The sequence below is a fragment of the Manis javanica genome, chromosome 2 (assembly GCF_040802235.1).
Source record: "Manis javanica isolate MJ-LG chromosome 2, MJ_LKY, whole genome shotgun sequence".
Classification (NCBI taxonomy): domain Eukaryota; kingdom Metazoa; phylum Chordata; class Mammalia; order Pholidota; family Manidae; genus Manis; species Manis javanica.
Window position 1 is genome coordinate 211,126,277 of NC_133157.1, and position 22,921 is coordinate 211,149,197.

General features: G+C 40.6%; 2 protein-coding genes across 2 annotated transcripts in view; one reads left to right on the plus strand and one right to left on the minus strand.

Moving 5' to 3' along the window:
• The window catches only part of LOC140848037 (beta-1-syntrophin-like), a 130,777-nt gene extending 123,927 nt beyond the window's left edge, over positions 1-6,850 (plus strand). Inside the window, exon 3 of the mRNA XM_073230115.1 lies at positions 5,752-6,850. Coding sequence (XP_073086216.1) covers positions 5,752-5,842 — 91 coding nt within the window. The 3' untranslated portion in view covers positions 5,843-6,850. The remainder of the gene's footprint in view (positions 1-5,751) is intronic.
• Positions 1-22,921, minus strand: part of LOC140848036 (serine/threonine-protein kinase TAO1-like) — a 404,763-nt gene that overhangs the window by 52,565 nt on the left and 329,277 nt on the right. The window lies entirely within an intron of this gene.

Genomic DNA, 22,921 nt, shown 5'->3' on the forward strand with positions numbered 1-22,921 from the left:
CAGACATTCATCATATTTTTTTCCCTCTCATGTTTGTGAAGTAACCTCCTAAGACAGGATGCATGAGAAATAAGCTATATGAATCATGAATGCCTTTATTATACTCTTCAACTTGATTAAGAGTTTATAGGCATAGAGTGCCAACACTGAAATATTTTTTCTCATAAATTTGAAAAAATTGCTCTGTTAATTTCTGTATCCAGTATTGTTGATGAGAACCATATTAGTCTGATTAATGTTCTGCGGAAGTAGTGATTTGTTTTAGTCTGGAAAATTTTAGGAGCTTCTCTTAACTTTCAGAATTCTGATAAATAATGAGAATATGCCTAGGTATGTGTACCTTTTTTCAATTTATTTTGCCCGACACAGTGGCAGTCTCATAGGAAGCTCATTAATAGCATACCTTCTTATACAGATTCTCAGGACACAGAAATTTTTTTAAGTCTATGTAGAAGCCACACTACTATGGAGTCATTGGAGAATGTACTCTAATATCACAGTCAAACAGCTTCTTAATTCTGTAGCCAAAATCAGAAGGACCTACTCAGCAGGACTTCCCTGGGACAGCCAATTCCACTAGCATCCTAGAGCCCAAGTCTACCTTATTGGCGACTTTTATCATTACAAAGTTATAGATGATGTAAATCACTCCATGTCCTCCAGAGCAGAGGAAGAGATACGAAGAAGACATAAATAAGTAACATTAAGGATTTTTCTTTGCCTAGAAAGAAATATCAAAAATTGAGAAGTGTTCCTTCCTAATAGTCCTGAAGTAGATGGTAGGCATTTGAAGAAGAGCATCATAATATATTAACTCTGGGAAAGTCTTCCAGAGTTGTTTTTAATAAAGTGTCTCACTTCCATTTTCTTTACACTATATTTATGGTATGTAGACTAATTCAGTCTGATATTTTCTCATACATCCCTTGTCTATTTTGTTGCTCCATAGTCTTGCAAATTTCATTGATTTAAATTACTCCTCTCTAACTGGATTTTTTTCCAACCATCATAGTCTAAATCTTATATTTGTCTTGTTGTAGTATTTTCTCTTTCAAAGCATCATGTTCTTTGTTAACACATTATGCTTTTTAAAACATTTGAGCACTAATTTTCACCTCCAGTAATATAGCTCACAACCTGCCCCACATACCTAAAGCATTAAACTTATGATCATTCCCCATGACTAGGTTTTCTGCCAGTGTTTCCTGTCTTAAGAGAGTGGCTGTCAGATTCGTTTCAATCTAGTTTTCCCTTACTCATCTCTTGGAATGTCACTCTCTTAGGGACACCTTTCCTACTTCGGTGTCATAGCCTATTTCACCATCAGTGTACTTCTTAGAACATCAGTTGCTTGTTTATCTGTATGATGATTTGATCAGTAGTCTCTCCTACTAGACTTATGGGCAGGAATTGCATCTATTCTTGTTCAGCATGTATAGTGCCCACAGCACACTATGCACTCACTAGATTCCTGTGGAATGAATGAAAGAATGCTTGTATGAATGCATGGATATACCACCTCATTTCTGTAAAACCTAAGGGACCAGGAGTATTAGTGTGTCAAGGAAAACTGCATTTTATCTAGAGTACTTAATGATTTCTTTAGAATTTAAGTTTAAACTGCCCTTTCCAGAAATCTGTATTTGAGTGCTAAATGACTTAGAAGTGGTTAGTTATAATTGCTTTTATCTGTAACAAGATTCAGTTTTGGAAATTAGCTGCCTTTAACCCCCCAGTGCCAACCTATATAATTATCTCCTACCTGTTTTCAGAGGCAGAATATATGCTACTAAAAGGAAGAAACAATAGTAACTAATGTCTATTCTGTTGAATGCTGAAAAGTGGTAGGGAGGAAAAAAAATGAAACAGCCCAAGGAAAGTTAGCAGGGCAAGTGTTATTGTGATTAAGTTGGTTAGTTAATTAGTTTTTATACTGGGTGCTCAGGGAAGACCCATTACAGAGATGTCATTTGTACAGAAGGAAGTAAGCAAGAAGCAATGTCAACATCTGGTTTAAAAGTATTTCAGGCAGATAAAAAGATAACAAGTGCACAGACTACAAAACAAGTGCACAGAACACACAGTAAAAGCAAGGTTGGCATCGTTGAGGAATACCAATGAGACCCGTGTGGCTGAAGCAAAGTGATTAAACGTAAAAATAGTAGATGAGTTTACAGCAGTGGTCAGACTTCACGCCATGTGCGCCCTTTGGTAAGAATTTGGAATTTTACTCTGAATGAAATGGGAAACCACTGAACACCATACCATTAGTGTGAAGGCCAGGCAGGCACTATTTGGTCATGAAGATGTAACACTGCATTCTTAAGGAGCAGACAGTCCAATATTGGAGACAGGCATGTTGTCAAAACACTGTTGCATATGACGAATCTGTGTTAAGGCTATTTCCAGGGAGCAATTCAGAAGGTCACTGACCTGTCAGAGTAAATGATATCTAAACTGTGGAAGAAGCAGAGATGTGGAAACAATCTAATATTCCTTTTTTACTCTCACACCTCTAATTGTTAGTGGGCCCGAATAATCAGTCTAAGACCCTTTGGATTCCTGGTCAATCTCAGGACACCCAAAGCTTATGTTAGAAACCTAAGAAGACTGGAATAGATTGGTGCTACAGTGCTGGAACCTAGTTCTCCATGTCTTCTCCTAGTTACATCATTCCTATTTCCTGACTTTCTGCCATTTTGGAGAAATCCATTTTATTGGGCTACAGTTTCTCTGATTAGCATTTCACTTCCCTCCTTATACTTGTCTTCCCCTTCATCCAGGAGAAGTCTTTCATTGGGGCTGTCTATTAGTCAGTATTCAATCAGGGAAACAGAAACGGCTGAGTTATTTTGGGCAGAGAGGAATTTAATACAGGGGTTCATTTATAAAATATTTAGAAGGACTGAGAAATACAAGAAGAAAGTGAGTGATACCCAGATGTCTGTAACTGCAGGGAGCCTCTGCTTTCACTACAGATTGCAGGAGCTGGCATGCCAAATAACACTCAGGATACTGCTGTGGCTCAGAAGACCCCAAGTCCATATACGTGTCAATGCCAATACCAGTAGTAGAATTAGCATCAATCTTCCTCAGGCCTTCTGATGCCATGCAACAGCTTACTACCACATGGCAATACAGTTGTCAGATAAAGTGACCAACTCATCCACATATGACAAATACTTCTCAGGATTTGGCATCCCTGGAAACCTTCAGTCTCAGGCAAACTGTGACTATTGATACCTAACTGGCAAGAGAATCTAGGAAATGTAGTTTTCAGGCTTCCATTCCAGGAAGAACAAAGGGGAGTAAAGTAAAGTTGCTCTGAGGCTGACTGCCAGCAGGCAGTTGTCTGACATAGTCCCTTTAAAGAAAATAGAGATGACTCAGAACCAATATGTCATCCTACTTAGATGCAAGCAAAACCCATTATTTCAAACTCCTGTTGCTGTGCTACTGGTGGACATGATGGTAGAAAATATTCACACTGAGGTACTGTGATGATGTAAGTCTGATCATGAGTAGGTCAAATTCTAAGTGTAGGATTTTTGTAAGATCATGTGAGATTGTTTTAAGTTTCACAGCACATTGCTTACACAGAGTAACTACCCAATACAGGGAATTGTTGCTACTACTGCCAACAGCAAATATGGTAACTGAGACCAGTTATATTTACTATTCTAATGAGCAAAAACAGCCTGTAAAACATAATGAAATGAAGGCCAAGTGGAAAAATAAAAAGGAAAACAAACTCCCTGACATCTCCAATGTCAAAGGGTAGAGAATATATTTTGTGACTATGTCTATTCATCCTCCCAAAATGTAGTTCTAGATTTTTCTAGCCTCTCTTAGGACAAAGTAAACCCATCTTCCCGGGGTACTGGTGTCTACGGGCTTGGCTTATTCTAAAAGCCAAGAAATGCCTCACTCTTAATCCTCTATGCAAAAAAGGCAGAGACACTCTACTGTCAAAACACTCATAAACAAATGGTATCATTTTAAACATTAAGGAATTTTATACCAGTTCTTGGTACCAACAGGAATTCACTGCATGTCCACTGGGAGATTCTCTCTTGCTTGGCTATGATTTTGCTTGCATGGCTTTTAAAATGTCACATAAAATATATTTAGTTTCCCTACTTTCATTTTATGTTATCAAGTAAACACAAGAAATTAGACTGATTGGTATTAAAGCACTTTTCAGACAAGATGGTAGAATGCAGCAATGGCTGTCCCTGCACAGGAGAGCAGACAGTTCCAGGCCTCTTTTGTCTTCCATACAAAACTGTGCAGAGAAGGCCTCTCAGACAGCAATGCCACTGACTCTCAGGATGGACCGCAGGGCTCATCCCTTAACCAGAGCCTTCATCATGTATTTTTGGTTTACAGTCCCTTATTCTGGCTGCCAGACAGGACACTCACAGCTTTCTAACCTGAACAGACAGAGACTGCATGTTTATCCATCCTGGAGTTGTGACATCTGATGCCTAGCTGTAACCACACCAGGTGAATGGACTCCGGAGTCATTGCTCTAGTGACCTCTCCGAGGGAACAGTCCCCAGGAGGGACACAAGTCCCTCCCATATCCCAGGGGAGGGAGGCTCCAGAGAAGGGCAGCCAAGGCTGCAAGGGAGCTCAGTAAGGAAATTGTCCTGGGTGTACACATAAGATTTGAGATTATAGAAAGAACTTAAGGGTTGCTAATGAACCATTCACTTCTCAGAAAAGACAATAACAGGTTGTTCACTTTCTCTTTAAGACATGTTACAATTGCTCTCCATACGCTTATGTGGAATGTATATCTACAGGTTTCTCTTCAACTCTTTCATATGAATGTTCTGTTTAACTCCCCTTGTTCACTCATTCCAATTATTCATCCATTCATTGATTCCCTCATTGGTCTTAAAGTGTGGACTGTGTCAGGCACTATGCTGGGAACTAGGTATGTAAGAAAGAATTGAATATATTTCTTAAGAGGTTCTCTGTTCTCTCTCTAGTGGTGGCAGACAATAGCCAGAATGTTATTAGTATGCATTTGACAAGCTTGTATACAACTCTGATATATAAAAAAGTCTTTATGAGGAAAACTTCCACTTTCCTGACACCCAGTCCAAGTGTAAACTAATGCTGGCTCCTTGACCGTCAGAGGCTAATAGATCTGCCTTTTGAGAAAGTGGTAGAATAGAGGGTGGGAAAAGGCACAAATGAGGGAAGGTTGTCAGGCAAGATAAACAGTTACTTCCCAAAGGCCAGACAAAGACTCAGCTCTTTGTTACGCTGCTGGCGCTGATTTAACTTGTGGTCAACTAAATCACGACCACATCAACCTCCAAAAGTTCTAGAGAAGTTTTTACAAACTATGTCAAAACCATTCTGCCTCCCTCTTGCACTCTCTCAACTGATTTTTTCTAACTCAAATACTGAACTTTATGATTTTTTCCTGTTGAATTTCATCGTATTGGAGTCAATCTCCAAATCTGGTAAAATCATTATGAATTTTGCTTCTGTCATCTATTACTCCAACTACTCCACCCAGCTTTAGGTCATGTGAAAATTTCACAAACATCCTCTCTTTCTGTATGCCTCTATCCAACCCATCTACCACATGGCAACCAGTGATCTTTCTAAAATCAATATCTGATCTTATTCTCCACCCACACACAATTTAAACATGGCTTGCCATCAGGACAAGTAGCCTAGCATGGAACTCAGGGACTCTCACAATTTGCCCCTTGTTTGTTTCCTCTTCAGCTCCTACCAGACATCCTCCCTGAGCTCCAAATGTACTGAACTATTCATAAGTCCTGACGACTCCATGAACACCCACTGCCAAGCGGCCTAGCTCTGCAGTTCGTTTGAGGATGCACTTCTCTCTTCAGTCTCCCTGGATAATCACTCTTCATCCTTCAAGCTCAGCCGCACTGTAGCTCCTCTGGGAAGCCTTCCCTGGACAAACCCACATGCACAACCTCTCAACCTGGGTTGGTTTTCCAATCTCTGTGCTTCCATGACAATTTACATATATGTCCTAATACTCCACTTCTCAGATCAGTTAAAACTCAGAGCTGGTCAAAGTCTAATGTTCATACAAATCGCTTAGGAATCTTGTAAAATCCAGACTCTGATTAACTTGGCCTGGGATGGTGAGACCTAAATATGCATTTCCTGTAAGTTCCCAGGTCATGATGATAATGCTGGTCATGGACCACACTTTGAGTAAGAAGAGTATTATTCTTAAATATTTCATTTTCAACTGTGAACTCCTTAACATTAGACCCTATCACTTCCTCAGCTCTGAATTTCTAGAACCCAACACACTTAATGTACAAAAAACTATTTTAGATGAATTGACCCTGTGTCGTATCTAGCATTCGTTTTTTAAAAATGTTGAACAGGGCTACCAGAAACTACTTCCTGTGTTGGCATCAATACAATTCCATACTTCATTCAAAGTAAACCTTGGCTTTTTTATTTTTAACTCACAAATTTTAAAAAATTGTTGAAAGAAGAGCGCTAGATAGCATCTTCTGCTTTTAGCTGGGGTACAGTAAAGGAGCTAAAAGTAAGTTGGCTACAAGTAACTATTTTATGATACTTGCATTAGCCTTTAATCAAACCACTCTCACATACTTATTTTCTTTAATGTTAATTCACAATGTCCTGTGAAACAAGGAGTATATATTCAATGGGCACTCACATGCTCCAGAACCTAACTTACTGGATTTAATTCCTGACTCTGCGACTGCCCTGCTCTGTGATCTCAGGAAAAATAACATCTCTGGGCTTCTGTTTCCATCTCTAAAATGAGGATAATAACAGCTGCTGCCTCATAGGGGTGCTTTGAGAATAAAGATGGTAATGTACATAAGATGCTTAGAGCAGTGCCTACATGTGTTAAGCATGATATAACTATGAGTCATTAATTATGCACTCAAAATATCTGAGTGCCTGCTCTATGCCATGCACTCTGGTCTGAGCATCGATTACAGTAATACACAATATAAAATTCACATCTATTCTCAAGGAGCATGAAGCCTTGGAAAAACAGACAAACTATGGAAACAAAAAATACTTACAAATGAAATATGTGCTGTAAAGAAGCCAAACAGGGCTATTAAAGCCAGAAGAGTCATGGGGAACTAGGTTAAATAAGGTGGTCAGAATCAGACAAGGATGGGACCTCAAGGTGATGCCTGAGCGAGAGAAGCCAGCCAGGGGTGCACTGAAATAACAGCATGCCAGGCAACAGGAACAGCCTCTGCCAAGAGCTGAGGTAGGAAATGTATAATTATAGTTATCTTACAGAGGATGAACTTGAGGCTAAGTGAGGTTATGTTATTTGCAAATTGTTAAGTTCTAAGTCCCATCAAAGTCAAGATCACAGCCCAATTAATAAGGCTTAATATCCTGAGTAATATGGCTCTCATAACTTTACTGCACCATGTGTGGATCCATACAGAAGGGAAAATAAGACAAATGGCCAATCACTTGTTCATGAAATAAGCTCAGTGACTGCCCAGTCTCAGAGGGCCATAAATTTAAACTGTTCTCATCATTTATGCAACAGTCTGGATAGGAGATGATGTGAAAGCACAGGTCTTCTTTAAAAAACTGTCCAGGAAAAAAATGGAAGCATTTCAAGTTTTTATTTCATTGTTACTTTCAGTGTTTTAGTCAGCATTCACTAGGTTTCACTGAAATAACAAACTGCTCCAAAATGACAGTCTTTATCAAGGCAAAATTTTATTTCTTGCCTTACATTTTGGTGATGCTTTGGTAGCAGCTCTGTTCACCCCATGGTCTAAGCTGAATGAAGGCTGAACTATCAATGGTTCTCAGATGTTCCGCAAGGAGTTTCACATCACTTCCACTCACACAAGGAATGTAGCTTGGCCAGACAAGTTTCATGGCCAAGTTCAACATCAATGAGGTAGAAATTGGTGGGGATAAAAAATATCCCAGAGAGGTACAATAAATATGTGGAACAATAGTATGATCTGCTACATGCACTAAACAAAGACATTCAAAATTCACACGTGGATTTAGGATAATTCAATGGCTACTGAAATATCAAGATTTGTGTGTTTACCAGTATTTGAGAGCAGTTTCTTTAAATCTGATCCATATACTTTTCCAGCAATTATTGAGTGTTGCTATGGCCAAGACTCTGTATCTATTTCCTCTTACTCTTAAACCTATATTATTCTACCCTTAACCTCAAAGCCCCTATGTGAAAGTCTTATATGTATGTTTTTTCCAACACCATCAAGCAAGTAATTGAATTCTGATACAAACTACCTGGCATTGGTGTCAGTTCTCACAATGTAAAGCTCAGTACCACAAGACTCCCCCACGTCAGATGCCAGTCACGAATCTAGGTGTCACCCATGCTTCTGACCAGTGGTTACAAATCCGAGGTTACCCATGGCCTCCTCCTCGGGTTGAATTCATTTGTTAAAGCAGCTCACAGAACTCAGAAAAACATTTACTCATGTTTGCCAGTTTATTATAAAGAATGTTATAAAGGATACAATGAAAAGGGCAAGGTAGAGGGCAAGCAATGGAGGTACGGCTTGGAGCATCCATGCTTTCTCTGAGAGAACACCACTCCCCCAAGCTCCACGTGTTCACCAACCAAAAGCTCTCCCAATGCTGTTTTTGGGGGTTTTTGTGGAGGCTTCATTATGTGGGCATGATTGATAAAATCATTGGCCATTGGCAATTCATTTAACCTCCAGCCCTTCCCTCTACCCTGGAGTTCCGGGGTGGGGGAGAGCAGAGTGGGAGCACGTAAGACTGAAAGTTCCTACCCTCTAATCACGTGGTTAATTCCCCCAGCAATCAACCCCCAAGCTTAAGTGCTTCCCAAAAGTCACCTCATTAACATAAACTCAGGTGCGCTTGAAAGGTGCTTGTTATGAATATCAAGACACTTTTATCATTTTTATCATTTAGGAAATCCTAAGGGTTTTAGGAGCTCTGTGCCAGGAATGGGGACAAAGATCAAATATGTATTTCTTGTTATAAATCACAGTATCACAGAAAGGAAGGGCTGACAGGGGACCAAGCCAAAGAAGGTTTCCTTGCTGTCCACACAAAGAGGAAAGGAAGGAATCACACCACTTATCTTAGTAAAAATATGGAAGAACATACAGTTACATTTGAACTATTTTTAATACCAACATGGATAGCCTTCCCTATTTCTCTCTTTCTGCTTTTATTTAGAATCCCTATCCAGTACCCCCATTAGTAGCAGAGCCCTACTTTCACCATGAGAAAACATAATAGTTCTTAGCCATTTCACATGATCTAAGGGCTAAATATTATAAAATTTACTATAAAACTAGGAATGGTGAAAGCATCAAATATCCAAACAGATGATTCTGAGAAGTTTAAAGTTTGTTAGTAACACTCCACAAATTTATTTTGCATCAGGGTATAGACAAAGAACGGATACCTTTTGTAGGTTGGTGACTTAGAGCCCTAGAGGATAGCAGTGTTGGCTGTGACTCACTCTATGGGACAAACTTGATGAAAAGAAAAAGGAAAGAATCTTCTGGTTTTGTCTTAATTTCCACTTTCCAATAATGCATTGGTACTAAAGGTTAATTTCTTGAAATTAACCCTTTTGCCAGAGACTCAGAGATCTTGAAAATGGAAATTATCTAAAATTCCTGAAGCTCTTCATCAAAAATGATATAAGTAAAAGTGATATTTAGATGGCCACACTACATGGCAGTAGTTAAAATTGCAAAACACTTTCATATTTGTTAGTGAAATACCATACTCAGTACCTCTTTCTTATTAATGAAGGTTTTGAAATTCACCTGAATTGAGGCTTTGTTTTTCATGGGCAAGTTGGATCAGTGGTATAGTGAGATGGTCTGGAGTTCAACGCGAGAGGTTGGAGCCTCAGGTCTGCTACCAAATTGGGATACAATATGTGGCAAGTCACTTTATTTCCATTTTCTTTTTTTTTCATTTAAAAACATTAAAAGTGGCAGTAACAACACCTCTGCCTACCTTGTAGGACTGAATTAACAAATAAGGTTATGTGAGAACCTTTTATGTTAACCATGACAATAGGTACCATGTATGAGGTTTATTATGTACCGAAAATTCTACTAGATAGTCTATATCCTTACTTGATTTTCCCCCACACAATGCTATTGGACAGAAAACAAAAGTATTCCTATTTTACAGAGGAAGAAACTGAGACTGTGAAAGAGCACCTTACCTAAGGTCATATGAATGGAGATCTGCAGAACTGGAGTTCAATCCAAGATCACTCTGACTCTAGGACTCAGCTAGTTAGTAAAACATTAGAAGAGGTACACAATAGGCAAGAAATGGAAACAACCTAAGTGTCCATCAGTAGATGAATGGATAAGGAAGATGTAGTACATATACACAATGGAATATTATTCAGCCATAAGAAGAAAACAAATCCTACCATTTGCAACAACATGGATGGAGTTGGAATATATTATGCTCACTGAAATAAGCCAGACAGAGAAAGACAAGTGCCAAATGATTTTCCTCATTTGTGGAGTATAACAACAAAGCAAAACTGAAGGAACAAATCAGCAGAAACTCACAGACTCCAAGAAGGAACTAGCGGTTACCAAAAGGGAGGGGAGGAGGGTGGGGTAGAGGGAGGAAGAAAGGGATTGAGGGGTATTATGATTAGTACACATGGTGTGGGGGTGATCATGGGGAAGACAGTGTAGCACAGAGAAGACAAGCGGTGACTCTGTGGCATCTTACTACACTGATGGACAGTAACTGCAATGGGGTGTGGGCAGGACATAATAATATGGGTGAATGTAGTAAACACATTATTTTTCATGTGAAACCTTCATAAGAGCATATATCAATAATACCTTAATAAAAAAAGAAGAAGAGGCACTAAGAATATAAAAACTCCAAAATTTTACTTTCAAGAAAAAATATATGGAGGATTCTCAAGATGGCAGCGTGAGTAGGGTGGCAGAAATCTCTCCCAAAACCATACATATTTTGAAAATAAAGCAAATACAACTACTCCTAAAAGACCAGAAGATACAGTACAAGAACTAGGCTACATCTACATCGGCAAGAACACAGCATCTCACAGAAAAGGGTAAGGTACAAAGCCATGAACCTGCAGGACCTGAGCACTCCCCCAAGTCCAGCTCACTGGCAGGAGGAAAAGAAAGAGTGGGGAAGGAGTGGAAGCACAGGACTTCTAAATAACTAGCCCTATTAATCTGTACTGGGAGCACAGACACACACTGCATGGTGTACGGGATATTAGAGGAAGTGAAAATCATGATCTGAGACTAAGACTGCAAACAGGTCCCCAACAGCCAGTTGCCGTGGGACAAAAGAAAAGTGGGTGCTTTCAAAGTCTTAAAGGGACAAGGGTTCAACAGGTGAACAAAATCGTCTGGGCACACTCAGCCCAGCAGGCAGGAAACATTAAGGAATTCAGGCACCCTAAGCCCCTGGGTGGCAACACAGCTCTGAAGCCCCTCATGGTGAAAAGCAGACTGCCATTCATTCTCCACCCCCAGCACTGGGAGCAAACTGGCTGCGTGGCCATTGCTGTGGAGGAGTTGAGGAGTAGCCCCACCCACAGCAACCACACAGAGACTTCTCCCATCACGAAACTAACCAGGCCAGATCCAGAGACTGTCTGCCACGTGCAGCTGTCCGGCACAGACAGGGGAGACTGATGCAGAATCCGGAAGGCACAAAGGGGCATTATTCTCATGGCAAACACGTGCACTCACCTGCAAACCCCACCAGTGCCCTAGGCCATCCCAAGAGTTGACCTGCCCATGGCAGCTCAGGGGATGCACCCAGAGGCTGCCCCTGGCACCAGTTTTTTGATACAAGCAGAAGAAGGCAGCACAGAATCCGGAAGGCACATAGGGGCTCTGTTCTCACAGCAAACACACGCTGCTTGCCTGCAACTACCACCAGTGCCGTAGGCCATCCTGAGGGCCTCCTTGCCAGTGGTAGCTCAGGGGATTAACCCAGAGGCTGCTTCCTGTGTGCAGTTGCCGAGCAAATGCAGCAGAGATGGGCTCAGAGTTCAGAAAGCAGAAAGGGGCATCGTTCTCATGAGAGAACACACGCCACTTGCCTGCAACCCCTGCCAATGCCCTTGGGCATCCCAGTAGCCACCCCACCCACAGCAGCTCAGGGGGTCAACCCAGAGGCTGCTCACTGTGTGAGACTGACTGGCACAGGCAGCAGAGATGGGTGAGGCAACCAACAAGCAGGAAGGGACTTTGTTCTCCCAGCTGACATATGCACCACTCGCCGGCAATTGCTTGTATCACCATGAAAATGCAGAAGAACCTTGTTAAGTTCAAAATCCATCAAACAGCAGAGAGAGGGTCTGGTGAAACCAAAATCACCAATCTTCCTGAAGAAGAATTCAAAACAAAAGTCATAAGCATGCTGTTGGATCTACAGAGAAATATGCAGGAGCTAAGAGATGAATTCCAGAGGGAGATAACAAATGAAATAAACAATGGAAGGATTTAAGAACAGACTGGATGAGGTAAAAGAGACTGTTAATGGAATAGAAATCAGAGAACAGGAATACAGAGAAGCTGAGGCAGAGCGAGATAAAAGGATCTCTAGGAATGAAAGAATATTGGGAGAACAGTGTGACCAATTCAAACAGAATAATATTTGCATTATAGGGGTACCAGAACAACAAGAGTGAGAGAAATGGATACAAAGTGTCTTTGAAGAAATAATTGATGAAAACTTCCCCAATCTGGAGAAGGAAATATTTTTTCAGACCATGGAATTACACAGATCTCCCCAAAAAAGGGACCCAAGGAGGACAATCTCAAGACATATAATAATTAAAATGGCAAAGAGCAAAGACAAGGATGGAGTGTTAAAAGCAGCGAACAAGAGGAAAAAGATGACTTACAAAGGAAAACCTATCAGGCTATCATCAGACTTCTGAGAAGAAACCGTATAGGCCAGAAGGGAGTGGCATGATATATTTAATGCAATGAAACAGAAGGGCTTTGAACCAAGAATACTGTATACAGCAAGATTATCATTTACATTTGAAGGAGGGATTAAACAATTTCTAAATAAGCAAAAGTTGAGGTAATTTACCTCCCACAAACCACCTATACAGTGTATTTTAAAGGGACTGCTCTAAATGGAAGGGCTCCGAAGGCTAACTAGATGTCACCAGAGAAAATAAAACCACAGCACAAAAAGCAGACCAACAAAATACTAACTAAATGCAAAATGAAGTCACCTATCCACAAAATCAGTCAACAAAAACACAAAGAGTACAGAATAAAACACCTAACATATAAAGAGAGGAGAAGGAAAAAAAGAAGGGAGAGAAATAAAGTATCATCAGATTGTATTTATAATAGCTTAATAAGTGAGTTAACTTAGATGGATACATAGTAAAGATGCTACCCTTGAACCTTCGGCAACCATGAATGCAAAGCCTGCAATGGCAATAAGTACATATCTATCAATATCATCCTAAATGTAAATGGACTGAATGCACCTATCAAAAGATACAGAGTAATAGAATGGATATTAAAGCAAGATCCATCTATATGCTGCCTACAAGACACTCACCTCAAACCCAAAGACATACACAGACTAAAAGTGAAGGGATGGAAAAAGATATTTCACACAAACAATAGGGAGAAAAAAGCAGGTGTTGCAGTAATAGACAAAATAGACTTCAAAACAAAGTAACAAGAGACAAACAAAGAATGACATTACATAATGATAAAGGGGGCAGTCCAACAAGAGGATATAACCATTATAAATATATATGCATCCAACACAGGAGCACCTACATATGTGAAACAAATACTAACAGAATTAAAGGAGGAAATAGAATGCAATGCATTCATTCTAGGAGACTTCAACACACCACTCACTCCAAAGTACAGATCAACCAGACAGAAAATAACTAAGTATACAGAGGCACTGAACAACACACTAGAACAGATGGATCTAATAGATATCTACAGAACTCTACACCCAAAAGCAGCAGGATACACATTCTTCTCAAGTGCCAATGGAATATTCTCCAGAACAGACCATATAGTAGGCCACAAACAGAGCCTCAGTAAATTAAAAAAGACTGAAATTCTACCAACCAACTTCTCAGATCACAAAGGTATAAAACCAGAAATAAATTGTACAAAGAAAACAAAAAGCCTCACAAACACATGGAGTTGTAACAACATGCTCCTAAATAATCAATGGATCAATGACCAAATTAAAACAGAGATTGAGCAATATATGGAGACAAATGACAACAGCACAATGCCCCAACTTCTGTGGGATGCAGAGAATGCAGTTCTAAGAGGGAAGTATATAGCAGTCCAGGATTGTTTAAAGAAGGAAGAACAATCCCAAATGAATAGTCTAAATTCACAATTACTGAAAGTGAAGAAGGAAAAATAAATGAGGCCCAAAGTCAGTAAAAGGAGGGACATAATAAAGATCAGAGAAGAAATACATAAAATTGAGAAGAATGAGAGAGGCGGAGCCAGAATGGCGGCATGAGTAGAGCAGTGGAAATCTCCTCCCAAAAACACATAGAGCTATGAAAATATAACAAAGAAAAATCTTCCTAAAATAGAGACCACAGGACACAGGACAACATCCAGACCACATCCACACCTGCAAGAACCCAGCGCCTTGTGAAGGGGGTAAGATACAAGCCCCGGCCCGGCGGGACCCGAGCGCCCCTCCCCCCGGCTCCCGGCGGGTGGAAAGAAACTGGAGCGGTTTTTTTTTTTTTGGCGAGTGCTTTTTGGAAGCCTTAAAGGGACAGGGATCCCGTTGCTAGGGAGGCAGGGTGTCGGGACCGGTGAGCGGGTGCCTGGGACCGGCGCCTGAGGACAAAGAATATCCTGCATTTTTCCCTGTGGGACCGGTGGGCGGGTGCCTGAGACTGGCGCCTAAGGACGGAGGAAATCACGCATTTTTCCCCCTTTTTTTTTTTTTCTCTTTTTGGCGAGTGCTTTTTGGAAGCCTTAAAGGGACAGGGACCCCGGTGCTAGGGAGGCAGGGCGGCGGGACTGGTGAGCGGGTGCCTGGGACCGGCGCCTGAGGACAAAGAATATCCCACGTTTTTCCCTGCGGGACCGGTGGGCGGGTGCCTGAGACCGGCACCTGAGGACGGAGGAAATCGCACGTTTTTCCCCTTTTTTTCTCTCTTTTTGGCGAGTGCTTTTTGGAAGCCTTAAAGGGACAGGGACCCCGGTGCTAGGGAGGCAGGGCGGCGGGACTGGTGAGCGGGTGCCTGGGACCAGCGCCTGAGGACAAAGAATATCAAGCGTTCTTTCCCTGCGGGACCGGTGGGTAGGTGCTTTTTGGAAGCCTTGAAAGGACAGGGACCCTGGTGCTAGGGAGACAGGGCAGCAGGACCAGTGAGCGGGTGCCTGGGACCGGCACCTGAGGACAAAAAAAAAATCGCGTGTTTTTTCCTTTTTTTTTCTTTCTGTTCCCTCTCTCATTGTTGCTGTTGTTGTTTTGGTTTGGAGAGTGCTTTTTGGAAGTCTTAAAGGGGCAGGACAGGTCACTTAGGCCAGAGGCATGGAATCTGGGGATCTCTGGGCACTCTAACCCCCTGGGCAGCAGGGAGCACAGAGGCCCCTTACGGAGATAAATACCCTCCCGGCCGCTCCCCCTCCAACGGGGCTCCACCATTTTGGAGGAACAGCCCCAGCCAGGCCAAGCCCACAGCAACAGTGGAGATAAACCCTATAGCAACTGTGCAGGAAGCAGAAGCCCTGTCTGAGAACAGCTGCCCAGCAAAAGCCACTAGAGGTCGCTATTCTCCCAGGAGAAGGCCACAAAACAACAAGAAGGGAAGCTCTTCCAGCGGTCACTTGTACCAGCTCTGCAAACTATCTCTATCACCATGAAAAGGCAAAACTACAGGCAGACAAAGATCACAGAGACAACACCTGAGAGGGAGACAGACCTAACTAGTCCTCCTGAAAAAGAATTCAAAATAAAAATCATGAACATGCTGACAGAGATGCAGAGAAAAATGCAAGAGCAATGGGATGAGATGCAGAGAAAAATGCAAGAGCAGTGGGATGAGATGCAGAGAAAAATGCAAGAGCAGTGGGATGAAGTCCGGAAGGAGATCACAGATGTCAGGAAGGAGATCACAGAAGTGAAACAATCCCTGGAAGGATTTATAAGCAGAATGGATAAGATGCAAGAGGCCATTGAAGGAATAGAAGCCAGAGAACAGGAACGTATAGAAGCTGACATAGAGAGAGATAAAAGGATCTCCAGGAATGAAACAACACTAAGAGAACTATGTGACCAAGCCAAAAGGAATAATATTCGTATTATAGGGATACCAGAAGAAGAAGAAAGAGGAAAAGGGATAGAAAGTCTCTTTGAAGAAATAATTGCTGAAAACTTCCCCAAACTGGGGGAGGAAATAATCGAACAGACCATGGAATTACACAGAACCCCCAACAGAAAGGATCCAAGGAGGACAACACCAAGACACATAGTAATTAAAATGGCAAGGATCAAGGACAAGGAAAGAGTTTTAAAGGCAGCTAGAGAGAAAAAGGTCACCTATAAAGGAAAACCCATCAGGCTAACATCAGACTTCTCGACAGAAACCCTACAGGCCAGAAGAGAATGGCATGATATACTTAATGCAATGAAACAGAAGGGCCTTGAACCAAGGATACTGTATCCAGCACGACTATCATTTAAATATGATGGAGGGATTAAACAATTCCCAGACAAGCAAAAGCTGAGGGAATTTGCTTCCCACAAACCACCTCTACAGGGCATCCTACAGGGACTGCTCTAGATGGGAGCACCCCTAAAAAGAGCACAGAACAAAACACACAACATATGAAGAATGGAAGAGGAGGAATAAGAAGGGAGAGAAGAATCTACAGACAGTGTATATAACAGCTCAATAAGCGAGATAAGTTAGGCAGTAAGATATTAAAGAAGCTAACCTTGAACCTTTGGTAACCACGAATCTAAAGCCTGCAATGGCAATAAGTACATATCTCTCAATAGTCACCCTAAATGTAAATGGACTTAATGCACCAATGAAAAGACATAGAGTAATAGAATGGATAAAAAAGCAAGACCCATCTATCTGCTGCTTACAAGAAACTCACCTTAAACCCAAAGATAAGCATAGACTAAAAGTCAAGGGATAGAAAAACATATTTCAGGCAAACAACAGTGAGACGAAAGCAGGGGTTGCAGTACTAATATCAGACAAAATAGACTTCAAAACAAAGAAAGTAACAAGAGATAAAGAAGGATACTACATAATAATAAAGGTCTCAGTCCAACAAGAGGATATAACCATTCTAAATATATATGCATCCAATACAGGAGCACCAGCATATGTGAAGCAAATACTAACAGAACTAAAGAGGGAAATAGACTGCAATGCATTCATTGTAGGAGACATCAACACACCACTCACCCCAAAGGATAGATCCACCGGGCAGAAAATAAGTAAGGACACACAGACACTGAACAACACACTAGAACAGATGGACCTAATAGACATCTATAGAACTCTACATCCAAAAGAAACAGGATATACATTCTTCTCAAGTGCACATGGAAAATTCTCCAGAATAGACCACATACTAGATCACAAAAAGAGCCTCAGTAAATTCCAAAATATTGAAATTCTCCCAACCAATTTTTCAGACCACAAAGGTATAAAAGTAGAAATAAATTCTACAAAGAAAACAAAAAGGCTCACAAACACATGGAGGCTTAACAACATGCTTCTAAATAATCAAGGGATCAATGAACAAATCAAAATAGAGATCAAGGAATATATAGAAACAAATCACAACAACACTAAGCCCCAACTTCTGTGGGACGCAGTGAAAGCAGTCTTAAGAGGAAAGTATATAGCAATCCAGGCACACTTGAAGAAGGAAGAACAATCCCAAATGAATAGTCTAACATCACAATTATCAAAACTGGAAAAAGAAGAACAAATGAGGCCTAAACTCAGCAGAAGGAGGGATATAATAAAGATCAGAGAAGAAATAAACAAAATTGAGAAGAATAAAACAATAGCAAAAATCAATGAAACCAAGAGCTGGTTCTTCGAGAAAATAAACAAAATAGATAAGCCTCTAGCCAAACTTATTAAGAGAAAAAGAAAATCAACACAAATCAACATAATCAGAAATGAGAATGGAAAAATCATGACAGACTCCACAGAAACACAAAGAATTATTAAAGACTACTATGAAAACCTATATGCCAACAAGCTGGAAAACGTAGAAGAAATGGACAACTTCCTAGAAAAATACAACCTCCCAAGACTGACCAAGGAAGAAACACAAAAGTTAAACAAACCAATTATGAGCAAAGAAATTGAAACGGTAATCAAAAAACTACCCAAGAACAAAACCCCGGGGCCGGACGGATTTACCTCGGAATTTTATCAGACACACAGAGAAGACATAATACCCATTCTCCTTAAAGTGTTCCATAAAATAGAAGAAGAGGGAATACTCCCAAACTTATTCTATGAAGCCAACATCACTCTAATACCAAAACCAGGCAAATACCCCACCAAAAAAGGAAATTACAGACCAATATCCCTGATGAATGTAGATGCAAAAATACTCAATAAAATATTAGCAAACAGAATTCAACAGGATATCAAAAGGATCATACACCATGACCAAGTGGGGTTCATCCCAGGGATGCAAGGATGGTACAACATTCGAAAATCCATCAACATCATCTACCACATCAACAAAAAGAAAGACAGAAACCACAAGATCATCTCCATAGAAGCTGAAAAAGCATTTGACAAAATTCAACAACCATTCATGATAAAAACTCTCAGCAAAATGGGAATAGAGGGCAAGTACCTCAACATAATAAAGGCCATATATGATAAACCCACAGCCAGCATTATACTGAACAGCGAGAAGCTGAAAGCATTTCCTATGAGATCGGGAACAAGACAGGGATGCCCACTCTCCCCACTGTTATTTAACATAGTACTGGAGGTCCTAGCCACGGCAATCAGACAAAACAAAGAAATACAAGGAATCCAGATTGGTAAAGAAGAAGTTAAACTGTCACTATCTGCAGATGGTATGATACTGTACATAAAAAACCCTAAAGACTCCACTCCAAAACTACTAGAACTGATATCGGAATACAGCAAAGTTGCAGGATACAAAATTAACACACAGAAATCTGTAGCTTTCCTATACACTAACAATGAATCAATAGAAAGAGTAATCAGGAAAACAATTCCATTCACCATTGCATCAAAAAGAATGAAATACCTAGGAATAAACCTAACCAAAGAGGTGAAAGACATATACTCTGAAAACTACAAGTCACTCTTAAGAGAAATTAAAGGGGACACTAATAAATGGAAACTCATCCCATGCTCATGGCTAGGAAGAATTAATATCGTCAAAATGGCCATCCTGCCCAAAGCAATATACAGATTTGATGCAATCCCTCTCAAATTACCAGCAACATTCTTCAATGAATTGGAACAAATAATTCAAAAATTCATATGGAAACACCTAAGACCCCGAATAGCCAAAGCAATCCTGAAAAAGAAGAATAAAGTAGGGGGATCTCACTCCCCAACTTCAAGCTCTACTACAAAGCCATACCAATCAAGACAATTTGGTACTGGCACAAGAACAGAGCCACAGACCAGTGGAACAGATTAGAGACTCCAGAAATTAACCCAAACATATATGGTCAATTAATATTTGATAAAGGAGCCATGGACATACAATGGCAAAATGACAGTCTCTTCAACAGATGGTGCTGGCAAAACTGGACAGCTACATGTAGGAGAATGAAACTGGACCATTGTCTAACCCCATATACAAAGGTAAACTCAAAATGGATCAAAGACCTGAATGTAAGTCATGAAACCATTAAACTCTTGGAAAAAAAATAGGCAAAAACCTCTTAGACATAAACATGAGTGACCTCTTCTTGAACATATCTCCCCGGGCAAGGAAAACAACAGCAAAAATGAGCAAGTGGGACTACATTAGGCTGAAAAGCTTCTGTACAGCGAAAGACACCATCAATAGAACAAAAAGGAACCCTACAGTAAGGGAGATTATATTTGAAAATGACAGATCTGATAAAGGCTTGATGTCCAGAATATATAAAGAGCTCACATGCCTCAACAAACAAAAAACAAATAACCCAATTAAAAAATGGGCAGAGGAACTGAACAGACAGTTCTCTAAAAAAGAAATACAGATGGCCAAGAGACACATGAAAAGATGCTCCACATCGCTAATTATCAGAGAAATGCAAATTAAAACTACAATGAGGTATCACCTCACACCAGTAAGGATAGCTGCCATCCAAAAGACAAACAACAACAAATGGTGGCGAGGCTGTGGAGAAAGGGGAACCCTCCTACACTGCTGGTGGGAATGTAAATTAGTTCAACCATTGTGGAAAGCAGTATGGAGGTTCATCAAAATGCTCAAAACAGACCTACCATTTGACCCAGGAATTCCACTCCTAGGAATTTACCCTAAGAACGCAGCAATCAAGTTTGAGAAAGACAGATGCACCCCTATGTTTATCGCAGCACTATTTACAATAGCCAAGAATTGGAAGCAACCCAAATGTCCATCGGTAGATGAATGGATAAAGAAGATGTGGTACATATACACAATGGAATACTACTCAGCCATAAGAAGTGGAAAAATCCAACCATTTGCAGCAACATGGATGGAGCTGGAGAGTATTATGCTCAGTGAAATAAGCCAAGCGGAGAAAGAGAAATACCAAATGATTTCACTCATCTGAGGAGTATAGGAACAAAGGAAAAACTGAAGGAACAAAACAGCAGCAGAATTACAGAACCCAAAAATGGACTAACAGGTACCAAAGGGAAAGGAACTGGGGAGGATGGGTGGGCAGGGGGGGATAAGGGGGGGGGAAGAAGGGGGGTATTAAGATTAGCATGCATGGGGGGGAGGGAGAAGGGGGGTGGTCTGCACAACACAGAGAGGACAAGTAGTGACTCTACAACATTTTGCTAAGCTGATGGACAGTAACCGTAATGTGGTTGTTAGGGGGGACCTGATATAGGGGAGAGCATAGTAAACATAGTATTCTTCATGTAAGTGTAGATTAAAAATTAAAAAAAAAAAAGAAAGAAAGAAAGAAAAGGGGGATTACTCCTTGATGGGATAAAACTATTGGTAAATCAAAGATCAACGCATGCTTTAAATATCCTTAATGTTGATCACTTAAAGGGTGTCAGATGATCAGCTATGGAGGTACTCTTTTCTGATAATATTCCTTTCTCTTAATAAAAAAAAAAAAAGCAGTTACTGTGTGCTGACCTCTAATGAGTTCTGCACAGTGGTATAGAGGGCATGTCAAAGTGTGGGGAAAGGGTCTGTTTGTTTCTATGCAGAAGATCAAGGCCTAGCTTGGATACCCAGAAAATGAACTAAGATACGATATGAGGAGGAGCTTCCGGCATCAGCACTCTCTGGAAGACTCGTGCCGAGGGATGATCATCAAAAAGCCTCCACAGGGATCCAGGCGATGCTGTGGTTGTGGCTGCGTCCACCCCACCGTTTCCTGGACTTGCCATTGGAATGAGGAGGGAGATAGCTAGGCTGGCATGTGCATACAGTGAGACAACGAATTTGACTGGATCTGTACTGTTGGAAATCAACCAGGAGTTGGGAGGGGTGCAAGTTGTAGCACTCCAAAATCTTATGACTATAGACTATCTACGGTTAAAAGAACATATGGGAGGTGAACAGATCCCAGAAATGGGCTGCTTTAATTTGTCTGATTTTTCTCAGACTGTTCAAGTACAGTTGTACAATATCCATTATATCATAGACAAATTTTCACAAATGCCTAGGGTGCCTAAATGGTTTTCTTGGCTTCACTGGAGATGGATGGTAATTATAGATTTGCTTTGTTTATGTCACCATATTCCTATTATGTTAATATGTGTGCGCAAATTAGTTAGTAGTTTAAAACCTATACATACTTAAGGTACTCTACAAGAAGATATGTCAAAGAAATAATCAATCCTCCCATGTTTTCTTCCATATGCTACCTCTATAGCTTTTCTTCTTCCTTCCTAATTACAACCCTTAAATAGAATTCGTGCCTCATATCGAAGTTACCGAGTATCATAATTCCTCCAGGTGGTAAAGATAGCTCGAGACAAGTGCTGGGCATAGAAGCCACAGGGCATAAATCTGCAAAGAAGCAAAAAGCTAACCTTTTCAAACAATATGGCTTCTCTCTCACTTACCAACTTTACATTTCCCTGTATGGCCCCGGAAGATGACTGGTTAGCCAGAGACAGGTAAGATTCCTCAAGGGAGGAACAACCTAAGACAGGCACAGTCGCAGGGGGGCCATCAGGTGAGAAATTGGGGATCAACAGAGGTGAGGCTCAGAACCTCACCCCCCCCCCCCTGCTTTGAGAGAAATCTTCTGCATCCGTGGATGTTTTGCTGCCCTTGTCTAGCTTGGATTAATACTTAGTCCATAGGCACACACCTGATCATCTACATTTGCCCTCTTACAGCACTAAACTATGTTTTCTACCTTTATCTTGCATCTACCTACCACTTCAGCATTTTATTAAAAATAAAAATAATAATAATAATAGAGGGAGAAATGTGGGATCAACATATAAATCAAGTACAAAAATCAAATGAATATTCATATTTGACCTGATTGTTTATAGGTCATAATGCGTGACCAAAACCGAAAGTTTCTGTTATGAATGCCCTTGTACTGTTCACCATGTAAGAATTTATTCACTATGTAAGAATTCGTTCACCATGTAAGAACTTGTTCGTTATGCTTCAGAAGATTGGACACTGACAAGAATTAG